General features: G+C 44.9%; 2 protein-coding genes and 1 long non-coding RNA gene across 4 annotated transcripts in view; 2 read left to right on the plus strand and 1 right to left on the minus strand.

Annotated features, from left to right (window-relative positions):
- Positions 1-4,463, plus strand: part of LOC138351034 (phosphatidylinositol phosphatase PTPRQ-like) — a 51,454-nt gene extending 46,991 nt beyond the window's left edge. The window contains exons 12-13 of the mRNA XM_069302550.1: positions 86-264; positions 1,655-4,463. Coding sequence (XP_069158651.1) covers positions 86-264; positions 1,655-2,693 — 1,218 coding nt within the window. The 3' untranslated portion in view covers positions 2,694-4,463. The remainder of the gene's footprint in view (positions 1-85; positions 265-1,654) is intronic.
- A 260-nt stretch (positions 4,464-4,723) lies between these two features.
- Positions 4,724-27,658, minus strand: LOC138351035 (uncharacterized). Of its 2 annotated transcripts, none has more exons than XR_011222338.1 (3): positions 24,615-27,658; positions 19,189-19,332; positions 4,724-4,859 (listed from the first exon to the last, which is right to left on the minus strand). It is a non-coding gene; the product is annotated as an uncharacterized lncRNA (long non-coding RNA). The 2 variants fall into 2 exon arrangements; XR_011222337.1 differs by lacking the exon at positions 24,615-27,658 and adding an exon at positions 23,457-24,608.
- The window catches only part of LOC123764648 (neogenin), a 30,857-nt gene continuing 19,289 nt past the window's right edge, over positions 16,112-27,679 (plus strand). The window contains exons 1-2 of the mRNA XM_069302549.1: positions 16,112-16,391; positions 20,843-20,876. Coding sequence (XP_069158650.1) covers positions 16,311-16,391; positions 20,843-20,876 — 115 coding nt within the window. The 5' untranslated portion in view covers positions 16,112-16,310. The remainder of the gene's footprint in view (positions 16,392-20,842; positions 20,877-27,679) is intronic.

Consider the following 27,679-nt stretch of genomic DNA (forward strand, 5'->3'; position numbering starts at 1 on the left):
CCTTCTGGTGAACAATCCATAGCCTGGTGAACAATATATAACCTAGTGAACAATCCATAACCTGGCCTGACTCACTAACCCACAGGCTGTCAACGGGATGGGTCCTGGTGCTCCAGCGGTCGTGAACTTCACCACCACCGAGGCTCAGCCCAGCCCGCAAGCCAGCCACGTTGGTCTCATCGTTGGGTCCTCCGTAGGTGGCGCGCTGCTTCTAGCGGTGGTAGTGGCGGGCAGCGTGTTCTACGCCTCCAGGAGGTCGTCCCGGTACGTCCAAGTATTGCTATTTCTCATTTTGTTTTTTTCTCATCAAAAACAGTGGCAGAAGCTTTTCAACTTGTGGGGAGAATGGAGAAAGTTATATTTTTAGGCAAACGTTTTGCCGTATTCGATTTAATAGTTTTGACGGGGACAGGAAGCCTGCGTATATTATGGTTTCTATCAAGCTCTGTCCAAGGTTGAATTACTGACCTTCCCCCAGGGAGCATTCACACGCCAGCTGCCTAGCTCCTGGGCCCCAATTCACCAGTAGGTGAGGAGACATTAGGTGAAAGAAAAGGTTTAAAACCAATTCTCTCATGCCTAGGAATCGAACCCGGGTTCTCCAATTGTGAGTCGTGAATGGATGTAGAGGCTTCGTAGTTGCGTGAGACAAGTAACTGTATTTAAGACTGGCAACATAAACTATATCTGTGTCCCTGGAGGATTGCCAAAGTGCACAATTATCTGTGATAGAATGATAGGTGCACAGTATTGTGTAGGAACGATAAGTGCACAGTATTGTGTAGGAACGATAAGTGCACAGTATTGTGTGGGAACGATAAGTGCACAGTATTGTGTGCGAATGATAGATGAACAATAGCATGAGTTTGGGAATGATTAGTCCACATAACAATGTGTGGGAATGATTGTCGACATTAGTGTGAGTGGGAATGATTGGTACACAGTAGTGTGTATGGGTATGAGAAGAATACAGTTGTGTATGTGTGTATGATACGTATACAATAGTGTGTGTGGGTATGATTGGTGTATAGTAGTGTGTGTGAGAATGATAGGTCCAAAGTAGTGTTCGTGTAGGAATGATAAGTCAACAGTAGTGTGCGTGTGAAAATGATAGGTTCACAGTAACATACCACAGGGTATAATTTAAGCGATAACCACTTTAAGTGTCCCTCTAGAGTCTACAAGGTACCACGACCACTTTAAGTGTCCCTCGAGAGTCTACAAGGCACCACGGCCACTTTAAGTGACTGTGGTGCCTGTGGTGCCTTTAAGTGGCTGTGGTGAGGCTGTCCCTCTAGAGTCTACAAGGCACCATGGCCACTTTAGTGGGTCCGGGTGTAGTCCTGTTGGACAAATTTCTTACGTTATCACTTTATGTTCCTAAATTTCATTTGTCATCAGCTTGCATTTATTTCCCTTATTTCATCATTTAGTTTCTTGAGGCAAACGAACTCGACTGAAATGTCAAATGACAAAGAATACAGCTAATTCGAGTAATTTAAAATATTATAATTTAGATAATAACAAAAAGAAATATTAATAATTAAGATACCAACATAAACATATATAATAATTAAGATAATAACATAAATAATAATAATAATAACCATACCTGATAGTGAGAATATCTAATATATATGATTTTTTTTTTCAGCAATAATAAACCATTATATGCAAGTCGCGAGTCACTGTCGACCAACAAAAGTATTATGAATAAACGGAAGTCGAAGTCATATGATTTAGTCGACAGTGGAATCCAAAATTACCCTCTACAGAGACGGGCTTCGGAGGCCCCTGGAGCAGTTAGTAAAATGGACAATTATCCTGTGAAGAGACGAGCATCCGAGGCTTCACTTGGAGTCGGCAGACCGAATAATTACCCTCTACAGAGACGGGCTTCGGAGGCCCCTGGAGTAGTTAGTAAAATGGACAATTATCCTGTGAAGAGACGAGCATCCGAGGCTTCACTTGGAGTCGGCAGACCGAATAACTACCCTCTACAGAGACGGGCTTCGGAGGTCCCTTACCCTAGAGTGGGTAAGTATCCCCTACAGAGACGCGCCTCTGAGATCCCAAGTCAGGTCAGCAGAATGGATAATTATCTTCAGAGACGCAAATCTGCGGCCTCAATTACAACCGACAGTCGAATGATGAGATATCCTGATCCGAGACGCTCATCAGAGGCCTTCGGGAGAGTCAACAGCGGGATCCATAATTACAACGGACAGCGACGTGCCTCTGAAATCCCCGGTGGAGTCCACAGTCGCAGCAGTAACCTCGCGAGGCGTGCATCAGAAACACACAGTGGTATCAGCAATGCAAGAAAAAATGTCCCTCTACAAAGACGTTCATCAGAAATCCCTGGTGGGATTAACGCTGAAGGAAAAAATATTCCTATAAGTAGACGTGCGTCTGAAATGTGGGGCGGTGTAAACAACGAGATTAAACAGTTCCATAGACAATTGCGTGCAACTGGAACTGGAGCACTAGGTGGAGCCCCAGGTGGAGCCCCAGGTGGAGCCCCAGGTGGAGCCTCAGGTGGAGCACCAGGTGGAGCACCAGGTGGGGTCACTAGAGGAATCAACAATGACGCGAATAAATACCATGGGGAAAGACGAGCAACAGAAATGTATGGTGGGATCAAGCCTAGACTGAGCAATTACCCTGAACATAGTCGCCGATCAATATATTAGATGCTTCAATAATTGAACAGAGATCCAGATCGAATTATTATTATTATTACCTGTGGATATTCGAACACATTTAATTACCTTACTATGAAATATGCAAGAGAATTATGCATTTCTACATTATAAAATATTTATTTTCATAATCATCACATTTCAAAATATGAAAGAGAGCAATGTTTACAATTTTAAAGACACAAGTTAAGAAACAAGAGAAAGATATATAGTGGTGAATATAACTCCACCTTCAGTCGTCCCAAGTGTACTGTACTTTATATTAATTCACTGAATTTGTTGCATACAAACATTCAACTCAAACTTTTGTGGAGAGGAATTCCAGTCAAATATTCTGACAAACATCTAAACCATTTCACATTCTCAAAGGTCTAGACCGTATTTTTGTATAATATCAGAGACCTGAAAGTCAAGACAAATGACATTCTGAAATCTTGTTAATTTTGTAACGTGTAAATAATCGTAAAATAATCTCGTGTTAATCTTGACCACCTCTTCGAAATCTTAGATTGCATTGTTGTGAACTATGGTACCTACAAGATGCTGATCTTGTTAAGATAAACTGTGAATGGATTAACTGTTCAAGACTTATCTTGGCACTCACTGCAATCTCCCACCTAGCCTCATATCCACACCTACACTTAAAGATATAATTTACAGACGAATGATCTTTTGTCTAGAGACTTACAAATCCAGCTAAAATCATTAACTAGTTCATCAGGCTACGCTTGCCACTGGCACTCAAAATTTGCCAGATATGTCAACAGGACTGCAAGAAAAAAGCAACAGAAGGATTATGGATGAGTATAACAATGTAGCAGGTCTACATGATGGATAAAATAATCAGCAGATAATAAAGGGATAACCTCAGCTGGATACTTGGCATTGTTAATGAATTGCTGACACTGCCAGATGTCAGTAATTGTTGACACAATTTCAGTTCTGTTGAAGTCTGACCCCGGATAGTTTAGCAGTGTGTTCAGCGTGGGGGTCAGGTTGTTCCCTAAATTTACAGATGATGTGAAAATCGTTTACAAATTGATGTCTTACAAATATATTTTGTACTCTATATGTTCCTTGTAATTCATGGGATATGGCTGTAAATGTGAATTTATGGTGTTTAGTTCATGTATGACTCGTAATTTAAAAATTATGTTAATTAATATATTAATATATGTAACCACTCACATTTTTATCTCTGTGTCATTCAGTTTGTTATAATTTTTTTTTATTTGAAAAGTTGTACAGTCTAGCCAGAGTTATAACCATTTGTATAATTTGTTACGAATCAAATGTAATTTTTAGAATACAAAATAAGATTTTTTAACTGTTAAAGATAGATGTGCTATTAAATTAATGCATAACTATAGAACATGTATTAATGTCATTATATTGTAACTTGTTAGTATTGTAATTTTCAATTCTCTACTAAAATGTCATAGAGGCATTGTAGTTTTCTGATGATGTATATAATGTATAATTTTTTATCAGTATTATTATTAATATGTTCCTATGCAAATTAACAATGTACTGTGAGCAGGCGATGAGTCACAATAACGTGGCTAAAGTATGGTGACCAGACCACACACTAGAAGGTGAAGGGACGACGACGTTTCGGTCCGTCCTGGACCATTCTCAAGTCGATTGTGAGAATGGTCCAGGACGGACCGAAACGTCGTCGTCCCTTCACCTTCTAGTGTGTGGTCTGGTCATCATCAATGTACAGTGAATTTTGCAATGACAATAAAAGATATACAGTCATTTTAATTTTAAATTTTATTCATAAATTGAGAAATACATTTAATATGCTACGAGACATTTAACTAGCAATTAAATCTACAATATCTGCCTTCTGTATTGTAGTTCTGTGTCAATGTTGCCACCACTGCTGCCAATTTGCATGTTTCTCATCAGCATCCAGATATTGTAATTTTATCTGCATATCAGTAGATGTTATTCAGACGTTCGAGGTAAATATAAATGGTTTTCATATACGCTGCACATTATCAGTGTGTGTAATGCGTCAGTGGATGCACACTGCATGTAGCATAGTAGTCAGCGCTCTCGGCTCACAACCGAATGGTCCCCGGAATCGATCCCCACAGTAGGGCACAGATGTTTGGGTTCGTTTAACTTTCATCTGCTGCTTCTGCCCATCTAGCAATAGATAAAAATATAAACGTGACTTAGTCAACTGTTGTGGGTGGGCAGTAGCTGCCCTGTAGAAGGGGGAGGGGAACTTAGGTAACCTTCAAGCAAGGGAATTTTATTCAATATGTATTATACGCGAGTGTTACCGCGGACGACTTACCACAGCTTGACACTGAACTGCCAAGCCGGTTGTCTCCTCGCTAGTTAGCAAATTAAGTATCTGAAGACTATTGTATAAATGTTTCCGGAGGGTATAAGACTTCTTACTAAATACCTCTAAGGTGTTCTTGGATTTGTATAAATGGTCTTACGTGGTTGCAAAGAACCTTTAGATTTTGTTGCAAAGTTGTTGTTTTCAATCGCATTTATTTTACCCAGCTGTCATTTCGTTAGCGACTAGTCGCTTATGGGTTGATTCGACGGCTGGCTGTCAGAGGGTGCGGATGTGACCTCATTTCACTCCGCACTTGGCTCGCAAGCCCTGGAGTCGATGGTTGTGTAGCTGTTACGAGGACTGTTTGGTACCCTGTTGGTGAGGGCTACGGTTCCTCAAGGATAAGGTCCACTATGGCCCCCTATAATGCGGACTACATCAGCTGGTCTGAAGTATTCTTCCCCGGTGGACCATACTACAGTGAAGGTTAGTGAAGCTCTAGTGGACGTGTTGTGTGTCAAGATAGCGGACTTAATTGGCATCCAGCTCATTATAGACCGGCGTGTGGTGGTGAAACTGTAGTGTGTGTTCCAGGAGTTCATCTATCACTTGAAGGTCGCTCCTACCCACTACCTGGTGGAGCGGGCACCGTCACGGTGGTCAACCTGAGTGACAACTACGTACGTGGCGGTGCGGGGCGCTCCGTTCGAAATGCTGGATGAGCTTTTGATCCTGCTGTTTGGGCGTTTTGAAGAAGTGCTCAGCATCAGATAGAACAGTCTCTTCTGTATACGGTACGGGGGCTGCATGCTGGCACCAAGACTCTGCTGATGTCCCTTGACCAGGATGTGCCATCTTCAGTATCGCTGATGGAGTTTAACCTCAACTGCCTGTATTCGGTGCCAGCTTCGTACGTGTTTTCGGTGTGGGTTGCCGGGTCCCTTGTCAGCAGCGTGCTTGGTTGGTGTGGCTGACCGGGGATGAATATTTTCCAGGAGGCTGATTTTCGCCCTCACGAGGCCCTGGAAGCCTCCGTGGGAGCGTTGGATGGTGGCGGTGTCCTGCCTACAAGCCTTCCGGGTGCTGGACCTGTGTGCGTGTCCTGGGTGCGGACGCTGAAGAGGTGGGACGCCCCTGTGGATCCGGGGGTCGCCGGTCCACCGACGACTTGTCAGCTTGATAAGCATCACATTACAAGCTCCCACTTGTCAAGTATAACGACTTATTTTACCATGTTATCCAAATACAAGGCGGCAGACTTATTTTCCTAACATATTAAAGAGCTTTGGTATCTTTTAACTATGTAACTTTGCAAAGGTGCTGACAACAAGCTATTGCAAAGCTCCCACTTGCAGAGATACTTCGACTGTCCCTCCGACTTTTTAAACAAATTCCCTTTTCTTCTGACTAATTGTGTTTGCAAACTCTTAGAATGTTAGGATAATGTACATCTTGTGTGGTTCTTGGAACGTCATCGCAACCTCTTCCCCTCTCAGGTTGAGTTTGGGAAGTGTCGCGGCACTACTAATATCCTAGTGGACTTGGAGGTCTGCATTAGTGCTGCTTTTGCTGCAAATACCTCCACTGTACCCATTCTCTTTGGTGTGCTTATGACACCAGTTGGAGATAACAGATTTTTGCTCGACTTTATTCTTTTGGCCTTCGTAACAATCTCCCCTTTTTTGGCTTCAAAGCTTCCTCCATCGGCGTTCGTTTAAGGTAATGCTTGGTGCTGTTCGATCTGCCTCTGTTCAGTAATATGAAGGTGTTCCCAAGACAGTTTCCAGAGCCCTATTTTCCAGATTACCCTAAAGGATCTGCCTTCCTCTTTCTTCCCCCCCCCCCCTGGCAGTTTCTCAGCTCTGTAAGTAGACGATCTCACCCTATGCGTGTCTCTCTAAATAAGACATTTGTTAAGTTGTTACTCGGAGGTTCCTCGCACCGTGTCGTCACTGTGGATGTCGCTCTCTATAAGGATAATGCTAAATTCTTCGGCTTGATCCTTGACACCATTTTATCTGGGTTTTTATGTCTCTCACCTTCGAATTGAATGTTCTTAGCTGATTAATCTTGCTTAAAATCTTGTCCCATTTGCTGAGAGCTAATAGACTATGACTCCTCTATTTATACTCCTCACTTAGGCTGTTTATATGCGATCATGGCTGCCTCGCCTATTTCTCTGCCTCTTCCTCGACGCTTCGTTGCTTTGATGCTCTGCGCCATACTGGGTTGTGCCTCGGCTCCAGTGTCTTCCGTTCGTCCCCAACCCTGGTCTCGTGTGTTGAACCCGGCCTTGCGTCCACCACCCAGGACTCGTGTGTTGAACCCCGGCCTTGCGTCCACCACCCAGGACTCGTGTGTTGAACTCGGCCTTGCGTCCACCACCCAGGGCTCGTGTGTTGAACCCGGGCCTTGCGTCCCCCACCCAGGACTCGTGTGTTGAACCCCGGCCTTGCGTCCACCACCCAGGGCTCGTGTGTTGAACCCGGCCTTGCGTCCCCCACCCAGGGCTCGTGTGTTGAACACGGCCTTGCGTCCCCCACCCAGGACTCGTGTGTTGAACCCCGGCCTTGCGTCCACCACCCAGGGCTCGTGTGTTGAACCCGGCCTTGCGTCCCCCACCCAGGGCTCGTGTGTTGAACACGGCCTTGCGTCCCCCACCCAGGGCTCGTGTGTTGAACACGGCCTTGCGTCCCCCACCCAGGGCTCGTGTGTTGAACACGGCCTTGCGTCCCCCACCCAGGGCTCGTGTGTTGAACACGGCCTTGCGTCCCCCACCCAGGGCTCGTGTGTTGAACACGGCCTTGCGTCCCCCACCCAGGGCTCGTGTGTTGAACACGGCCTTGCGTCCCCCACCCAGGGCTCGTGTGTTGAACACGGCCTTGCGTCCCCCACCCAGGGCTCGTGTGTTGAACACGGCCTTGCGTCCCCCACCCAGGGCTCGTGTGTTGAACACGGACTTGCGTCCCCCACCCAGGGCTCGTGTGTTGAACTCGGCCTTGCGTCCACCACCCAGGGCTCGTGTGTTGAGCCCCGGCCTTGCGTCCACCACCCAGGGCTCGTGTGTTGAACTCGGCCTTGCGTCCACCACCCAGGGCTCGTGTGTTGAGCCCCGGCCTTGCGTCCACCACCCAGGGCTCGTGTGTTGAACTCGGCCTTGCGTCCACCACCCAGGGCTCGTGTGTTGAGCCCCGGCCTTGCGTCCCCCACCCAGGGCTCGTGTGTTGAACTCGGCCTTGCGTCCACCACCCAGGGCTCGTGTGTTGAGCCCCGGCCTTGCGTCCCCCACCCAGGGCTCGTGTGTTGAACTCGGCCTTGCGTCCACCACCCAGGGCTCGTGTGTTGAACTCGGCCTTGCGTCCACCACCCAGGGCTCGTGTGTTGAGCCCCGGCCTTGCGTCCACCACCCAGGGCTCGTGTGTTGAGCCCCGGCCTTGCGTCCACCACCCAGGGCTCGTGTGTTGAGCCCCGGCCTTGCGTCCACCACCCAGGGCTCGTGTGTTGAGCCCCGGCCTTGCGTCCACCACCCAGGGCTCGTGTGTTGAGCCCCGGCCTTGCGTCCCTGTGATCGTCGTGATCGTTGCTCTCTCGCGTGGTCCTGCAGCATTCCCACATGTGCTGTGCTTCCACAGCTGCCTCTCAGGAGAGACCTTCCCTGGAAACACAAACCGAAACCGTCTCTATTTTCCGCTTGTTACAACTTGTAATAAAGTTGTTACATCTTGGCTTAACGTGTTTATGACGTATTAGAACGTTGTTACAACTTGCTATATTGGTTGTTATAACTGGTTAGGAGGTGTTAAAACTTGTTCGAACGTTGTACCAACGTCGTAGTTTCGGTGTGTGTTTGGCGGGCTGTTCCTTCTCGACTTTCATTTCCTGTGAGGTTGCTCCGGTTGCAAGATTCTCGCTAGGTACAGGTTTGCAATGTCTCCCTTGGTATTGTTCCTACCTTACCCCCACAGAGGGGCTCCGGTTGTAAAATTTTGCAAAGCCATGACCGACATGATGAAGGAATTAATCCCTCTTCTGTTATGAAACGCCTTTTCTTTAAACATTCTTCCTCTCATACTCCACGGCGCTGTTCACAGATGGGTCTAAGACAGGTGTTGGCTACCTGTTTATTTTTTACCATACCTGCATGTGCTGCCTGTCCCCAGACCCTCGCAGCTTCACGGCGGAACTTTATGCCATTTTGTTTGCTTCTCGATAGCTGATTTTTATGTGACAACGTTCTTTTGTCATTGTGGTTGACTCTCACAGTGGAAGTGCAATAATGATGCAAGGTAGGACAGCATCTACGCATTCATTACATGCAACTGTGTTTGCTTAAATCGAGTAGCAAGGAGGAGCACCCAGGTAGCACATACTTGTAAACTGTGACAAACCATTACGGTATTCGCTTCAACACTACAATATAGACTGTGAAACCATAAAATATTGCATATCTCCTGGCCTATTGTTCAGTCAGTTGTGTAACTATTCCATTGAATCTGGTATACTGGAAGATATCCAAACAATTTATCCTAAACCTATTTGTCCCTTTTAAAAAATGAACACAAATTTGAAACGATCTTCTGTCCAGAGTGACAGTGAATAAGAGTTTCATCTTCACTGTACCAGGATATAATTGAATTACTCAGATTAGCCAAAATTGTTATTCTATTTTGTAAATAAAGATGTTAATGATTCTAACCAATGAATGGAAAAATGGAGGTCCCGGATGAACGTTACGTTGAGCAATGGTTGACGTCTTTACTGTAAACTCACAAGGGCTCGCTAAGCCACTGGCCGCCACGAAGGCGGCACTGTACCACCATGAACAACAGGGAAGAACAAAGCCACTGGCAACCACTAAGGCTGCACTGTACCACCATGAACAACAGGGAAGAACAAAGCCACTGGCAACCACTAAGGCTGCACTGTACCACCATGAACAACAGGGAAGAACAAAGCCACTGGCAACCACTAAGGCTGCACTGTACCACCATGAACAACAGGGAAGAACAAAGCCACTGGCAACCACGAAGGCGGCACTGTACCACCATGAACAACAGGGAAGAACAAAGCCACTGGCAACCACTAAGGCTGCACTGTACCACCGTGAACACAGGAAAAAACACAGGAAATTCACTATCAGTATTATCAACATGTGTAGAATACTCAACAACGAGCAGTATGGAGACAATGTACGAGATAACGCACACATTAACACTCAAGGCTTCAACCCCACACATGGCGGTGAATTCCCTTGGCTTCCAGGGGTCACACAACCCACCCTCGTTGACATAGTATGTAAATAAAATTTTCTTCCAGAGTGCCTGGGAGGAAGATCCTGAACACGTTAATTGTCCTAATTGCCGATTTTTATTCTGTTTATTGACTTTTATCGAATGTTGTATTTTAAAATGTTATCCACATTCCCAGGGTGTTTGGCGTGGGAGTTCAGTTTGCATATTTTCCCTGTTTAATGTTTGGCAATTTAATTAGTTGTTCATGTGAGATTGTAATTGCCTTCAGTAGTTTGAGTTGTATTGTAACGAGGTGGTTGGGTGTTGATCTTCAAGGGTGTGTTATGCGGTTTGTGACATTATAGTTTAATTACAGCTTTCACTTTGTTAATGTTTTTCTTTGAGTGGGATAGTTGTGCTCATAAGTAACATTTTGAGTGTTCATTGTAACTGTTTTTCGTTTTAATTGGAATACTAATTTTGTTGAGGATTTTATTAAATAAAATTAACATTATTATAAAACAACAAATAAATACAATGAAAAAGCGAGGTTCCGAAGCTTCAAAACTTTGTCACACACCAGGGGAGCCGGTCGGCCGAGCGGACAGCACGCTGGACTTGTGATCCTGTGGTCCTGGGTTCGATCCCAGACGCCGGCGAGCAACAATGGGCAGAGTTTCTTTCACCCTATGCCCCTGTTACCTAGCAGTAAAAATAGGTGCCTGGGTGTTAGTCAGCTGTCACGGGCTGCTTCCTGGGGGTGGAGGCCTGGTCGAGGACCGGGCCGCAGGGACACTAAAAAATCCCCGAAATCATCTCAAGATAACCACCACAGGATACATCACCAACAACAAATCAGTATACTAATAATAAATAATACACCAAACAAGTACATAAATTTATTCATACATTTATTCATTCAAACAACAATACAGAAATATTCAAACACCAGTGTAATACACGGACAGGATATAACTCCATACACGCATACAGGGAACAACAATAAGGAAACACGGAAAAACTGAAATACAGAAATACAAAATATACAGAAACATACATAATGGACACTAACAAACGAAGGCCGTTACCACTCACCAAAATGAAAAAAAAAAAGTATAACAAGGCAATTAAAGGGAAGCCTTAAACCCTAAACATTCATTCACCCACAAACATTCACTTGTACCACAAACAAACAGTACAAAATAAGGGAACACGGTTCAAATGAAAGGTCAGACACAAAACCTGACTTAACAACATGAAATAGAAACAGATGCAGCTCAGCACACAAGACTTACTGAGAACAAGCGGCACAAGCAACGCAGGGAGACACCTCCGAACCACCTCGCTACATGTCGCTACAAGACACATACACACAGTAGGCCCATATAAACAGTAGGGGTCGACAAGCACAAAGGCAACAAATGAAAATACAATAAAACCACAATCAGCCAACACACAAACATTGCAACTATATAACAAACACTAAGGAACACACACAAGCACGCCCAAGCGGAGTCGCAGTTCCAGCCCACAAGCCATTTACACCTCCAGAAGGCGGGTAATTGTTCAACAGTTCTGGATCAACAAATCCAGATGAACTTATCCAGGCCGCGGCAGCCCCGACGGTACCGAATACTCACAATGCTGAACATCCGGAAGGGATGGAGGGGGGTGGGGGGCAGTTAAGAATGGGAATCCCCTAGCGTAGGGGGCGACAGGCTCCTTGTTCAATACCATACGCAATGCACAGCCATCGTCACTAAGTGGAACAACCCCCCAGCGTGACCCAACCCCAGAGGGGGCACTCCCGAGGCCGGTACCTGGGAGGGAGCAAGCACACCCCGGTCCGACGCCGCGACAAATAGTCTCAACCATCGCACCCCGCTCATCCACCAGCGGAGCCAGACCCGATGCTACTTGAACACGTCGTGGGGGACGCACACCATCCATTGGCAAGGGAGCAGGAGACCCCTCTCGAGACGAGGGAAAGACCTCACCAGATCCGCTCTCCAAAGCAGATAGGGACCCCACCTGGGAAGCTGCTTCCACCACCACAGCAATCAGCACACTGTGAATCTCTACTGGCACATTCGGCTGCACACACATTTGGCAGGCGTATCCTCAACCACACACACACACCAGCGGGCCGGCGACCCTCAGAAGTACAGGGCGCTCCCCTGGCTCCCCGCATGCATCTGGGATACACACGCAGACAAGCACAACTTCCAGAAGGCTGAGAGATGGGACAACATCACCAGTCAAGACGTCCTCAGAATCCCCTTGGTGAACGGAGGGCGGAAAATCATCTCTCAGAAGATGTTGACATGATCAACCGCCCCCACGGAGCAAGCCTCCGCCACGTGACCATGTTGGATGCATCTATAACAGGTATGGGTTTGACTTTTATACAGACAGCGGAGTATAAACCAAGAAACATCAGGGATAACAAGTCACTCCGCTCCAGGGACATTGTCACAATCTGGGTGCCAGCAAGCATCCCCTGGCAGTGGGCAGCAAAGACCCTATTCCATCAAATGCTTAAGACTTTTCCAAACTGCCCAAACAACCAGGTCATTTCAAAAGGAGCACCACGCACCGCCACATACGTCAATATCACACTCAGACTGAACGGTGCCCGAGCCATCAGGCAGAGGGAAAGATCGCCCGGCCCTCACACCGACCGAGGAACTCCTGGAACACATCTGGAGGTATAAATTTCACTACCGCATGACAGTCTCGAAGCTGAACGCCCACTAAATCGGGTTGCTGGACACGCAGCACATCCATCAATGAAATTTCTAGCAAACTGTGCTTCACCGGTGAGGAAAACTCTAAACCAGCTGATGCAACCCTCTTCAAGGGAGACGAGGTAGGTCCCATGCAAGAAGGCTGACTCCGCGCAGGCAAAGCACCAAACCAGGCCGACCCAGCCCCACGACCTCCACCACCTTGGTTTGTACACCAACTGAGGAGCCGACAGTAAACACGTCCCTCTAGCGGCCAGCAGACCAATTCCAACTTGGGACTGGTGTCTAAATCGTATAATTTTCCAGTTTTGACTATGTATTTTCTGTACACTTATATTTTTTCTATATCTTGGTTTCTATTACTTCTAAATATATCATTACCGGTGAAAAAGACAACAATGAAGAAAATTTGTTGGTAGTTTATCCTTATATGATTGTGTTTGTAACTTATAATTTGAGTTTCTTCATATGTTTTCTGTTACTCTAGCAACGTTCGTCTACTTTGTATCCGTGTATGGCATATGGTCTCGTGTTCTCGTATGTTTTGGGAAGGTTGTATTACTGAGTTGTAGTTATGTGGTTCACTGGCGGGTGAAGTGTGTGTCGGCTGCTCATGTTTTGTTTTGGTTTGTGTTGTATGGAGTGTACTTGAGTTGACTGTATTTATCATGTTTGTTTAATGATATCTCTGTTCACACCGAGTTTGTGTCTTGTCTTAGTATTTCAGTTGCTGGAAGATTAATGTTCCTAATGCTGGTAAAGGTTGTTTGGGATGGGTATCGGGAATGTGTTTTGGTGTTTTACTGTTTTATTTGTACATATGTTATAATTTTTTCTTTTATTGGTAAAAATAAAAAGACTTTATCCACGTCACTAAAGTGAATGCAACCATCACTCAAGATGTTGCACTAGTAAGTGCTAGAAACGATATCACTTCAAAATGAGTCCTTACGCTTTATCACTTAACACAACCACACACATCAGTATCTTGAAGCAACAATACACAAAGTCCAGTGTTTTCTATTCCATGTAAGTCTCGATGACAATGAAAAGTATTCACTCGATAACTGAGTATGTTCCGGTACTAACGTCGATGGGACGTTAGTACTGGAACAAGAATATGGGATGAAAAGAAATGTCCAGCAGCAACATCCACACCGAATGGTGTATTGAAGTCTACTGGCCACCGAGCTGCTTAGCCAGGGAACTGGGCTGTTGCTGTGGGCTTTTTTCAGCAGCAGCGTCCAGGGTTACTCTTTGGTGAGAACTGGGAAGAAGGAAGTGTATCTCAGTGATAATACTCTCCCTTCTGATGCGCTTTTCGCCTCTGCCTCACACTATTATCCAGCACTTGGCAAGGTATGTTAATTAGGCACACTGGTCGGTGTGTGTGTACTCGCCTATTTATGCTTGCAGGAGTTGAGCTTCATCTCTTTGGTCTCCCCTCTCAACTGTCAATCAACCGCTGTTCAGATTCCTGAGCCTACTGGACTCTATCATATCTTCATGTGAAAGTGTGTATGGAGTCTGCCTCCACAACATCACTTCCTAATGCATCACTTCATTTGTTAACTACTCTGACACTAAAAATATTCTTTCTAATATCTCTATGACTCATTTGGGTACTCAGTTTTCTCCTGTGCGTGTGCCTCCTGAGTTAAATAGTTTTTCTACCCTATCAATTTCTCTCAGAATCTTGTATGTGGTGTTCATGTCTCCCCTAACTCCTCTTTCTTCCAGCTACGTGAAGCTTAGTTCTCGTAGTCTCCTCTCGTAGCTCATGCCTCTCAGCTCGGGTACTAGTCTGCTGGCAAACCCCTGAACATTCTCCAATTTAGTCTTGTGCTTAACGTGAAACGGACTCCATGTTGGAGCTGCATACTCAAGGATTGGTCTGACATACGCGGTATACAAGGTTCTGAATGATTCCTTACTCAAGTTTCTAAAGGCCGTTCTTATTTTAGCCAACCTGGCATATGCCGCTTATGATATCTACTTGATGTGTGTATCTGGGGATAGGTCTGGCGTGATATCAACCCCTCGATCTTTCTCACTATTCACTGTGTGTGTGTGTGTGTGTGTGTGTGTGTGTGTGTGTATGTTTTATTATGTATTTGTATAGGTGTGTGTGTGCGTGTGTGTGTGTGTGTGGGTGTGTGTGTGTGTGTGTGTGTGTATTTGTATAGGTGTGTGTGTGTGTGTGTGGGTGTGTGTGTGTGTGTGTATATATGTGGGTGAGTATGTATATGTACGCATGTGTAAGTGTCCTTGACGAGATACATATGTCTTAAAGTTGATGTCTTTATATTTTCTTCACAAATAACTTTGACGTCAATCACAGAGAAGTTAATATAATGTGTAACATAATTATTAAGACGGTGTTCAGATTAGATACTGGCCTCCACACATGTCACTGACTAATTTGCATAATTAAAAATGCTCTCCAGGTGCGACTGCTGAAGCACCGATCTCCGCTTCTTAATATACTTTACATTATATTCTTAATATTCTTTCTTTCCTTATATTCTCGGCTTCTTTCGTGTAACCTTTACAGCACACGCTATGATACAAAATTCTTAACCAGGAGATGGTATGGTGGTGTATACTGTATACTTTAAGGGGGAGTTTACCGCTCAGTTTACAAACCGTTTTTTATAAGTTGAGATACCGCAGCAATGGCCGCTGGAGGCTGTTATCGTGGGTACTTCAGTCAGATATGATACCAAGACAGTGATAAGCCATGTATGACCATGGCATCACCCAGTCTTCCAATAGTCAGGAGTTCTGCAGGTCTTTACAACAGTCAGGTGTGTCGCTGCCTGGGGCACTATAGTCAGGTGTGTCACTGCCTGGAGCACTACAGGAGCACTATAGTCACGTGTGTCACTGCCTGGAGCACTACAAGAGCACTATAGTCACGTGTGTCACTGCCTGGAGCACTACAGGAAGGAACATTAAAATCAAGTGTGTCACTGCTTGAAGCCCCACAGCCAGGAGCCCCACAGCCAGGAGCACCACAGCCAGGAGCACCACAGCCAGGAGCCCCACAGCCAGGAGCCCCACAGCCAGGAGCCCCACAGCCAGGAGCCCCACAGCCAGGAGCCCCACAGCCAGGAGCCCCACAGCCAGGAGCCCCACAGCCAGGAGCCCCACAGCCAGGAGCACCACAGCCAGGAGCCCCACAGCCAGGAGCCCCACAGCCAGGAGCCCCACAGCCAGGAGCCCCACAGCCAGGAGCCCCACAGCCAGGAGCCCCACAGCCAGGAGCCCCACAGCCAGGAGCCCCACAGCCAGGAGCACCACAGCCAGGAGCACCACAGACAACATGTCGGGCTGGTCACTCTCTGTGCTACTTCTGGGCGTCATGCTGGTAACTGTTGCCGCCCTCGACAGTGAGGAGCAGCAGGTACGTCACGCTAAACGTTAACACACACTTAAGGTTGTCACGCTAAGTGTTAACACACGCTTAAGGTTGTCACACTAAATGTTAACACACGCTTAACGTTGTCACGCTTAGTGTTAACACACGCTAAACTTTAGGTCACACTAACACACAAGTTAAGCTCCTGGCTGTCAACACAATTTTCCGTGGACCTGTACACATGATGGGATTTTGTGTTGCGGATCTGTTCAGCACATTGGTCTGTTGTGTTCTGCAGGTGTTGTGTTGAAGATATCTGTCTTGTGTGTTCTGCAGGGGTTGTGTTGAACATTGTTCTTGTGTTCTGCAGGGGTTGTGTTGAACATTGTTCTTGTGTTCTGCAGGTGTTGTGTTGAACACAGGTCTGGTGTTCTGCAGGTGTTGTGTTGAAGATATCTGTCTTGTGTGTTCTGCAGGGGTTGTGTTGAACATTGTTCTTGTGTTCTGCAGGGGTTGTGTTGAACACAGGTCTGGTGTTCTGCAGGTGTTGTGTTGAACACTGGTCTGGTGTTCTACAGGTGTTGAGTTGAACACAGGTCTGGTATATACTACTACAACTGTGTTGAACACAATCACACATATTTATTCCAGATAATTGTAGTTAAAATTACCCTCTAGGTATTGTGCATATATATATTCAGGCATTTGCATATGTGTATAAGGTGAGCAAAATTGGCAGTAGTTAAAGCTTAACAGTGTCACTGCAACGCAATTGTTCTGCAATTCAATTGATTGTAAGTAGAATACCCAAAGTTGCGTTGTTCAATCGTAAACACCTGTGGCGTGAACATTTATCACAATCACACACGTCAGCACAAACACACCTGGCATGGGAGGGGTGAGGACATTATTTTTTTTTAATAGTTAAAAAAATATCAGTAACATTGGTTAAATATAATTTAAAATTGCTTAAATAGCTATTAAAAAGCGAATGGTTACATAGGATTTGGAGAGAGAGAGATTGGTTAAATATGGTTTCAAAACGGTGATTAAATGAGATTTGGAGATTGATTTACTCGATTGGATTTTGAGCATTGGAAGAATGGAATTTGTGCATTTGGACAATAAAATAACATATGGAATTCATTAGACTGATTCTGAATTAGACCAGATTCATGAAACTGAATCTGGCCATAACTTGCTTAAATATGATTTATAATGAATTTGGTTATTTAAATAAGATTTGGAAATAGTGTGGCGGCGAATGTACAACATTATAGTCAGTCAGTTTGATAACATATTGGTAAAGTTGGTATTGGGTAATTTGTTTAATTTGAGGTCCTAAATGAGCAACAGATTAAGTAAGCTGAGTATTACGGCACATATACATATATATATACATATATATATACATATATATATAATATATATATATATATATATATATATATACATATATATATACATATATATATATATATATATATATATATATATATATATATATATATATATATATATATAATATCTGTGTGTGTGTGGGCAACAGTGTTCATGAAAACAGATTAAAGTATGCGAAAAAAACACATTAACAAAAAAGTGCTGAAAGAGTTTTCGGCAGCCTTGGCCTTCTTCTGAGCACCACAGGTAGCAAGCACCACAGGTGGTCGGCACCTTAGGTGGTAGGCACCACAGGTGGCAAGCCCCACAGGTGGCAAGCACCACAGGTGGTAGGCACCACAGGTGGCAAGCACCACAGGTGGTAGGCACCACAGGTGGTAAGCACCACAGGTGGCAAGCACCACAGGTGGTAGGCACCAAAGGTGGCAAGCACCACAGGTGGCAAGCACCACAGGTGGTAGGCACCACAGGTGGCAAGCCCCACAGGTGGCAAGCCCCACAGATGGTAGGCACTACAGGTGGCAAGCCCCACAGATGGTAGGCACTACAGGTGGCAAGCCCCACAGGTGGTAGGCACCACAGGTGGTAGGCACCACAGGTGGTAGGCACCACAGGTGGCAAGCCCCACAGGTGGTAGGCACCACAGGTGGTAGGCACCACAGGTGGTAGGCACCACAGGTGGCAAGCCCCACAGGTGGTAGGCACCACAGGTGACAAGCCCCACAGGTGGCAAGCCCCACAGGTGGTAGGCACCACAGGTGGCAAGCCCCACAGGTGGTAGGCACAACAGGTGACAAGCCCCACAGGTGGCAAGTCCCACAGGTGGCAAGCCCCACAGGTGGTAGGCACCACAGGTGGCAAGCACCACAGGTGGCAAGCCCCACAGGTGGCAAGCACCACAGGTGGCAAGCACCACAGGTGGCAAGTACCACAGGTGGCAAGTACCACAGGTGGCAAGCACCACAGGTGGCAAGCACCACAGGTGGCAAGCACCACAGGTGGCAAGCACCACAGGTGGCAAGCACCACAGGTGGCAAGTACCACAGGTGGCAAGCCCCACAGGTGGTAGGCACCACAGGTGACAAGCCCCACAGGTGGCAAGCACCACAGGTGGCAAGTTTGTGTGATCACACTATTAATTGGGAAGGAGCGAAAAGCATTACCAATTGCAGCGGTTTCTTGGGGGCAGAGTTTGATTGAGTCTGTCTTAATCAGTGTCCAAATCTTATCAAAGTTAGAATTGGTATGTACAAACTTGACCCATTTTTAAGTTACAATATTGCAAAACAGTTTAAGAAAAAACTCTGATAGGGAGGGTTACAATGTCTCAATATAATATTATACATATATTATGTGTTTGTTCAATGAGGATTGCTGTTTAATCTTTCATACTTATTCTCTGACCGCTTGTTCCTCCTGACTGTTCTAAGATAATCTATACCTGTTTCTGGGTAAATCTTTCCCCTGGAATGGGTGGTCAGGTCGCAGTTGTTGGTCTCCGCTCTTCTTCTGCTTCTCTCAGCCAGTCCGGTGTTGACAACGGCTTTTTTATTGGTCGGAACGTTCATCTCCCTTTCCCATTTATCTGTGGATTTTCCATTATATATATGTATATATATATATATATATATATATATATATATATATATATATATATATATATATATATATATATATATAAATGTTGTACCTAGTAGCCAGAACGCAGTTCCTGGCCTACTATGCAAGGCCCGATTTGCCTAATAAGCCAAGTTTTCCACAATTTCAATATTTTTCAAAAAAAATATTATGAAATGATAAAGCTGTTCATTTCATTATGTATGAGCTATTTTTTTTTCAATTTGAATTAAAACTAACGTAGATATATGACCGAACCTAACCAACCCTACCTAACCTAATCTATCTTAACCTAACCTAAACTAACATAAATTATTGATTTAGTTATGTTCCTAATATATTATAATTATATTTAAAATAAACCAATAGGAAACAATTTATTGAAAATAAAGAAAATCATTCAGCCTATTTGGCAAATCGGGCATTTCATAGTAAGCCGAGAAGTGCGTTCTGGCTACTAGATACAACATATGTATATATATATATATATATATATATATATATATATATATATATATATATATATATATATATATATATATATATATATATATATATATATATATATATAACTTTAGAACACTTTCCCACCAGGAGACTCGAACCCTAGCCAGCACAGAAGCCTTCCAGCAACTGGCATAACAGGTACGCCTTAACCCGCTCCACCACCTGCTCAGACCCTTAAAAGAGATGGTAATTTCGGAGTATTTAAATACCCCAAAGATCAACACCTCCCAAGAGCACTAGAGCAAGTGAGGGGTCATTTATACGTTTATTTCATCAAGTCCCTGTTAATATGGGAAGACACAGTGTCTATGCTTAAGGCACAACTCTCCTAAACACGAGAGTGAAGTATACAACTTTAGAACACTTTCCCACCAGGAGACTCGAACCCTAGCCAGCACAGAAGCCTTCCAGCAACTTGCATAACAACTGGCATATATATATATATATATATATATATATATATATATATATATATATATATATATATATATATATATATATATATATATATATATATATATGGCATCTTTTACATATATTTGTGTCACAATATCTAACTCGCAGCACTACATATGTGGCACCTTAACCTCACCATACACTATATTTGTGCCACAAAGAAAGATTTCGAATGGTGTTTGATAGATAAAAGAAATGCCAGATCATACCCAAAGTTGTCGGGGTATTTGCCGTAATCCAGCTTGTAAATGTGTGATTACACTACTGGGATTAGTTTAATTGCCCAGTAACTGTCTTATCACTAATTTACATGATAAAATTCTGGGTAAATTTTCTAAATTAAATTATACAAATTTTAAAAATTAAATTATAAATAATTTCAAAATTTAATTTATGAAAATGTTAAAAATTCAATTATGAAATTTATTTCAAAACTTAAATTATCAAACTTTACAAGAGATAATTGCATAAAATTAACCAAACCACTAATGTCTTCCATTTCTTTTGTTTTCCAGAAAGAAAATAAAGAACATCTCAAAGTGTCTTTAGGTAAGTTGTCTGCAAATTTTTAAAGTTCTTTGTATGGGTCGTTTGCATCTTCATGAGATGCCACTGAAGGGGATGACATCTTAAGGGGATGACATCTTAAGGGGATGGCATCTTAAGGGGATGGCATCTTAAGGGGATGACATCTTAAGGGGATGGCATCTTAAGGGGATGGCATCTTAAGGGGATGGCATCTTAAGGGGATGGCGGACGCCAGACTACAAAGTCGAAGTCTGGCGATGTGCTTAAAATTTACAAAGAGGTGGACCTTCATTTTAATCATAAGGACCATTGCTCTAAGAATGTTAGTCGACTGGTAAAAATTTCAGATGTTTACAGAATTATTTGAGATGTTAACAAAATTATTACAGATGTTTATAAAATGATTACAGATGTTTACAAAATAATTTAATATACTTATACAATATTGCAGATGTTTAAACAATAATTGCAGATGTTTACCTAATATTTGCATATACTTGCAAAATATAGTATAGATGTTAAAAAAATTGATTCCAAATGCTTATAAAATTGGTTAATAATTAATAATTTCATTGTGTCGGGGGACAGGCAGAGTGTGTGTATTCATACACGTTAGGCTTATATCAAGACAACCCCTTTGCAAATATTCTGAGTGCAAAAATAGTAATATGTTCTTTCAACTCTGTACGAGATCGCTTCTGCACGCAGGACATCGTGATGAGACCAGATAACAGATAAGAATGTTGTATATCTAATCTCCACCAAGAGATATCAAGGCCCCCTGTACTCTCTCTCATGTGTCACCCAGTTTTATCCTGGGCTTTCACCTCGTCAGGGAGCCGCTGATAAAGAAATATATATCCTTCTTTCACCACCTCGACTACTGACACCAGCGGAGCACACTGGAGAGTCACACGGAAATGAACTTAAATATGGAGATGGGGCTCAAAGTCATACTATTGGGGGATTCAGCTCAGAACTGTCCCATTGTCCTTAGTACACACCCTAACTGAGACTATGACTTACCCTCTCTCTCTCTCTCTCTCTCTCTCTCTCTCTCTCTCTCTCTCTCTCTCTCTCTCTCTCTCTCTCCCTCTCCCTCTCTCTCTCTCTCTCTCTCTCTCTCTCTCCCTCTCCCTCTCCCTCTCCCTCTCTCTCTCTCTCTCTCTCTCTCTCTCTCTCTCTCTCAGTCTGAGGGCGACCTTCTTCCAGTTCCCCTTTTAGTTTTCTGTATGTTGTCGTTCCGCCTGGAATTATTTATCTCTCTTTCTTCTTAGAAATCTGATTATCTCTGCTAGGCTGCTACCTGCTGGCCGTCTGCTAGGCTGCTGCCTGCTGCCTGCTGGCCGTCTGCTAGGCTGCTGCCTGCTGGCCCTCTGCTAGGCTGCTGCCTGCTGGCCCTCTGCTAGGCTGCTACCTGCTGGCCGTCTGCTAGGCTGCTGCCTGCTGGCCCTCTGCTAGGCTGCTGCCTGCTGGCCGTCTGCTAGGCTGCTGCCTGCTGGCCGTCTGCTAGGCTGCTGCCTGCTGGCCGTCTGCTAGGCTGCTGCCTGCTGGCCCTCTGCTAGGCTGCTGCCTGCTGGCCGTCTGCTAGGCTGCTGCCTGCTGGCCCTCTGCTAGGCTGCTGCCTGCTGGCCGTCTGCTAGGCTGCTGCCTGCTGGCCGTCTGCTAGGCTGCTGCCTGCTGGCCCTCTGCTAGGCTGCTGCCTGGTGGCCCTCTGCTAGGCTGCTACCTGCTGGCCGTCTGCTGGGCTGCTGCCTGCTGGCCCTCTGCTAGGCTGCTGCCTGCTGGCCCTCTGCTAGGCTGCTGCCTGCTGGCCGTCTGGGCTAGGCTTCTTACATGAAATTTAACACCATCACAAAAACATCAACAATAAATATCGTCATTGACTTGCATCGCGTGAGACATACTACATGAAGCCCTCCATGAAGCCCTCCATGAAGCCCTCCATGAAGCCCTCCACCTCACAAGCATATATTGTTGCCCCTCACAACCTCTCTCTATCTCATCCGGAAGATCAGCTAATCTCGCACCACAAGTCTCCTCCCTCTGTGGTGGTTGATCTTCCTGACAATCACCACTGGGACCATCCATCAATTGGTCCTCAAATTAATTAAGTAGATCCTCTCGCAGCTTCTATATCTTTGTAACATCACTTAATGATGGATCATGTCCACCATGTACCACTGCTACATCAACTATGGATGCACCACGTCCATCATACATGAACCTGTAATTCCATTACCACAAAATAAGAAACTATTTACTCCTATCAAAACTCAAATAACATATAATAAATAATTTTTTCCTCGCACTGTCACATTCCACGTGCCGGCCTCCATTGTGGGGGTACTCCCCTGCCTGGACGAGTCCACACCGAAATTCTCCTTCAGTCTGGGGGCTCTTCCCGGCAGTCAGCCACTGACCCCGGTCAAGTGAGCATGTGTTGCTCCCGCCTACATTATGCCAATTCATCTTATATTTATTATATCATTTCATTATCTCCACAAACTTTCTAATCGACATTCATAAACACTATACAAGATCGCTGGGCTCACGATCTCACTGGAACAACCAACATATGACAGTTTACTAAGCTCTTACAGCAAAATATGGAGATAGCGACACTCATCGCACGCCGTCCAAATATGGCGCTCTGCTAAGTCTCCCAGACAACTCTCTTCTGACTTCCACTACTCTGCTCCTCTCAATCATGACTTGCATGAGAAGGGCCGCGGCACAGGGGCCAACCAGGTACACCTGCACAACAATCCTGGTGAAGGATTCACCACCGTGGTTCCTCAGGGCACCACCTCCCAACTGGCTTCAGGTCGCCCATACTCGTTGCCACTATTTAAGAGATACGTCACCATCGCCCTCCCAACAGCTTCACTCACGAAGCCCTTCACAAATTCCTCTCCATAAGCCACCAATATCGTCCTTCCTCCGGAGGGACGACCTGCATCCTTCTCTTCAGACTTTCTCACGACAAGTGACGTCCTAAGACCTTTGCACACGACTCTCGCGATGACGTGATTTTTGCACACGGGACGTCGCATACTGTCGACACCTCACCTTAAAGTTTTATCAAAGATGGTCATCCGTGATTGATCTCCCTCTTGGTCACATGTAATAACAGTTGATTGCACTGTTTAATTTCCCAGATTCCTCACTGTGGTCAGGTGGGGAATACCTCACATTGAGGGGGCGGACCTGTGTCATGAGGCTACATGAGGGTTCATAACAGCGTTCAGCAGCAGATCTGATTGAATGCCTGACCTGCTAACAGCAGCAGGTCTGAGTGACTGCATGACCTGCTTACAGCCGCAGGTCTGATTGAATGCATGACCTGCTTACAGCCGCAGGTCTGATTGAATGCATGACCTGCTTACAGCCGCAGATCTGATTGAATGCCTGACCTGCTAACAGCAGCAGGTCTGATTGAATGCATGACCTGCTAACAGCTGCAGGTCTGAGTGAATGCCTGACCTGCTAACAACAGCAGGTCTGCTCAGGGTTACCGGCAGTCAAAGTCACTGATATGCAATTTCCTTAAACTTTTTTTGACAGTAACAAGAGGGTGATTGACAGCGCCAATTAAAATGTTCACAAAACATCTGTCAAGCGGCCAGATGAAAGAATACTTGACTGATGAAAGCACTATATGCTTTATGCTGTGTTTCATAATACATATAACACAGTATTTACACTGTCATGTGGTTGAACACAGTTTCCGCACTGCCATGTGGTTGAACACCGTACCTGCACTGCCGTGTGGGTGAACACAGTACCAACACTGCCGTGTGGATGAACACAGTACCTACACTGTCGTGTGATTGAACATTCCACCTTCACTTCAAGAGGTTACCTGCCAACTGTGAGGTTAAGAATAGTACCCGCAGGTGGACAAAGTTACAAAGTGGTGAACAGAAAGTTACCCGATGATGTACAGAGGAATTTTACACAGTCTCTTATTCCATCTATCAACAAAATTATACAAAAAAATTACGTAAACATAACTAATCAAGCAAAAAAAAAAATCACTTTGAATCCAATAATGATCCAAAATAATTCGAAAACTTTGAATTCAAATTACTACATGAATGCTTTAAAATGTTTCGCTCTGACGACTTCAACATTATGAAGAATAACTAACAACAATGACACTTAGTAGTCTCTCTAACTACACAAGGTGTGTGACCGAGCGCAGGACGGGAAAGTGAACCTTATGGCCTCCTCTCCAAAGAATCAGTTTTCCTGTAGACAAACTCAGTTCTCACAACGTTATCAGCATCCGTTGAGCATTCTTGGAACTCGACATTGAAGATAGCGCTGATTCTCTTTATCAACCACTTGGGCTGGCCGGTAGAGCGACGGTCTCGTTTCATGCAGGTCGGCGTTCAATCCCCCAACCGTCCAAATGATTGCGCAATCACCATTATGATGTGATTGGTGCCGAATTATCACCCGGTTAGGTGGATTCATTTGCAAAAGAACGATTACAACTATCCCTGGTAACCACTCCACCAACCTGACAGTTAAACAGGTTAAAGACTCAATGACAGCTTCAATACATTTTCTACACTTGCCTAATTGATAAATAATAAATTAGCCGATACTGACGACCGTGGCTTCACTTGGCCAGGAGACCAACCTGAACTTGGACGATATTGGTGACCCTTGTTTCACCAGCCCCGGAGATGACGTACTCTTGTGACGACATAAGCGACGCATGCTTCACCAGCCCCGGAGATGACGTACTCTTGTGACGACATAAGCGACGCACGCGTCACCAGCCCCGGAGATGACGTACTCTTGTGACGACATAAGCGACGTACGCTTCACCAGCCCCGGAGATGACGTACTCTTGTGACGACATAAGCGACGTGTGCTTCACCATCCCCGGAGATGACGTACTCTTGTGACGACATAAGCGACGTACGCTTCACCAGCCCCGGAGATGACGTACTCTTGTGACGACATAAGCGACGTACGCTTCACCATCCCCGGAGATGACGTACTCTTGTGACGACATAAGCGACGTACGCTTCGCCAGCCCCGGAGATGAGTCACACCTCTGACAAGACAGCGGTCTCTCTGCTGTCTTGTGGATGTGGTGCTTAACCTTGCGTCACTGATCTGACACCTAAAATTGCGTTACGAACCGGACACCAAACATTGCGTCATGGAACTGACACCTACCATTGCAACTCGGGCCTGGAACCTAACCTTTCTTCTGATCTTGATGACCTAACTTTGCGTCATCGATGTGGCACATGACCTTGCGTCACGGACCGGACACTTAACCTTGCGTCACGGACCGGACACTTAACCTTGCGTCACGGATCTTGCTCATACGTTGCGTCACGAACCTGTCGTTACGGCGGCAAGTTCACTCACAGGGTGAGTGGTTGTACCCAATACTGTCACTATGGTGCCATGTTCACTCACAGGATGAGTGACGCTCCCCAATATTCTCGTCCATCAAGTCAAAATAAAAAATAATCCTGTCATGTCAAGAGATGACATCGTTCAAACTCACTGAAGGTTAAGGTGACAGTATCAGCGGACGTGAACGTTGAACACCTGCCGGACAACTCAGCAACGTGGAACGCTGAGTCAGTTACGACATGACACAACTCAGACTGCAACACGGAACACGGAACACCGAACACGGACCACTGAGCCAGTAACAATGACAGCAGTGTGAAGCTGTACTGACTATAAGGTCATGTGGTATGTTGTGATCTGTTGTGACACAACATACCACAACATGATGAACTTAGATCTAAGTTCATCATGGAACAACATGATGAACTTAGTGACGACCATTACAACATGATGAACTTACTGACGACCCCAGTAATAGAACCACATGATAGAGACAACTATAAAAATATGAACATAGATCAACATCTTGGTTGATTGCTGTTACACCGCATCAGTTCTCGAGGTCTGGCTCAGTAAAGACTGACTTGTACAGTGTTTTAGTATTTTGCTCGTGTCTTCCTGCCCGTCTACTGGGTGATCAGAAAGTGCTTTCAGCAGTACTGTCCTCTCCACTAACTTCCTTTTGTGGAACTGGAACATCTTTAGTGATACAACTTTACATCTCAGGCTATCTTTGTAAGCTCTTTTGGCTTTTCTTAATTCTTGCTTTATCTGTCTTGTTCATTCACCGAACTGATCTATTGGTGGGAGGGGGCTACCCAACCCCTCCTTGTTTTTGTATCTAATTAGGTAATCCATTCTGTATGTCCTCAATTTAGAGAATATTATTTTGTGTTATTGTCTAGTATGGATATTACTTCACTATTCTATTTTCATAATTTGTGTAAGTTCTACGTATTTTTCATTTACTGATGGATATATTATCAAATTCTGAGTAATATGTATATGGCGTAGCAGGTCTTCAGGAGAGAATAAAAGAACTACTCATTTGGAAAACCAGGAATAGACTTGGCTGCATTATTTTTTAATCAAAGAATTGCTGTCACAAGCAGATGAAGTGTTAACCACCATCCTGGTAAAGTCAGCTTCCAGAGACACGAGTTGTGTGTTCAGAGTGACTTTGACCCAAGATAGTCTCTGAACTGTTGCTGCCGCTATATAAAACATGCTTGGTATATCCGGCCTTAAAATGCTCTCTCTCTCTCTCTCTGTCTCTCTCTCTCTCTCTCTCTCTCTCTCTCTCTCTCTCTCTCTCTCTCTCTGTCTCTCTGTCTCTCTCTCTCTCTCTCTCTCTCTCTCTCTCTCTCTCTCTCTCTGTCTCTCTCTCTCTCTCTCTCTCTCTCTCTCTCTCTCTCTCTCTCTCTCTGTCTCTCTGT

The sequence above is a fragment of the Procambarus clarkii genome, chromosome 48 (assembly GCF_040958095.1).
Source record: "Procambarus clarkii isolate CNS0578487 chromosome 48, FALCON_Pclarkii_2.0, whole genome shotgun sequence".
Lineage (NCBI taxonomy): Eukaryota > Metazoa > Arthropoda > Malacostraca > Decapoda > Cambaridae > Procambarus > Procambarus clarkii.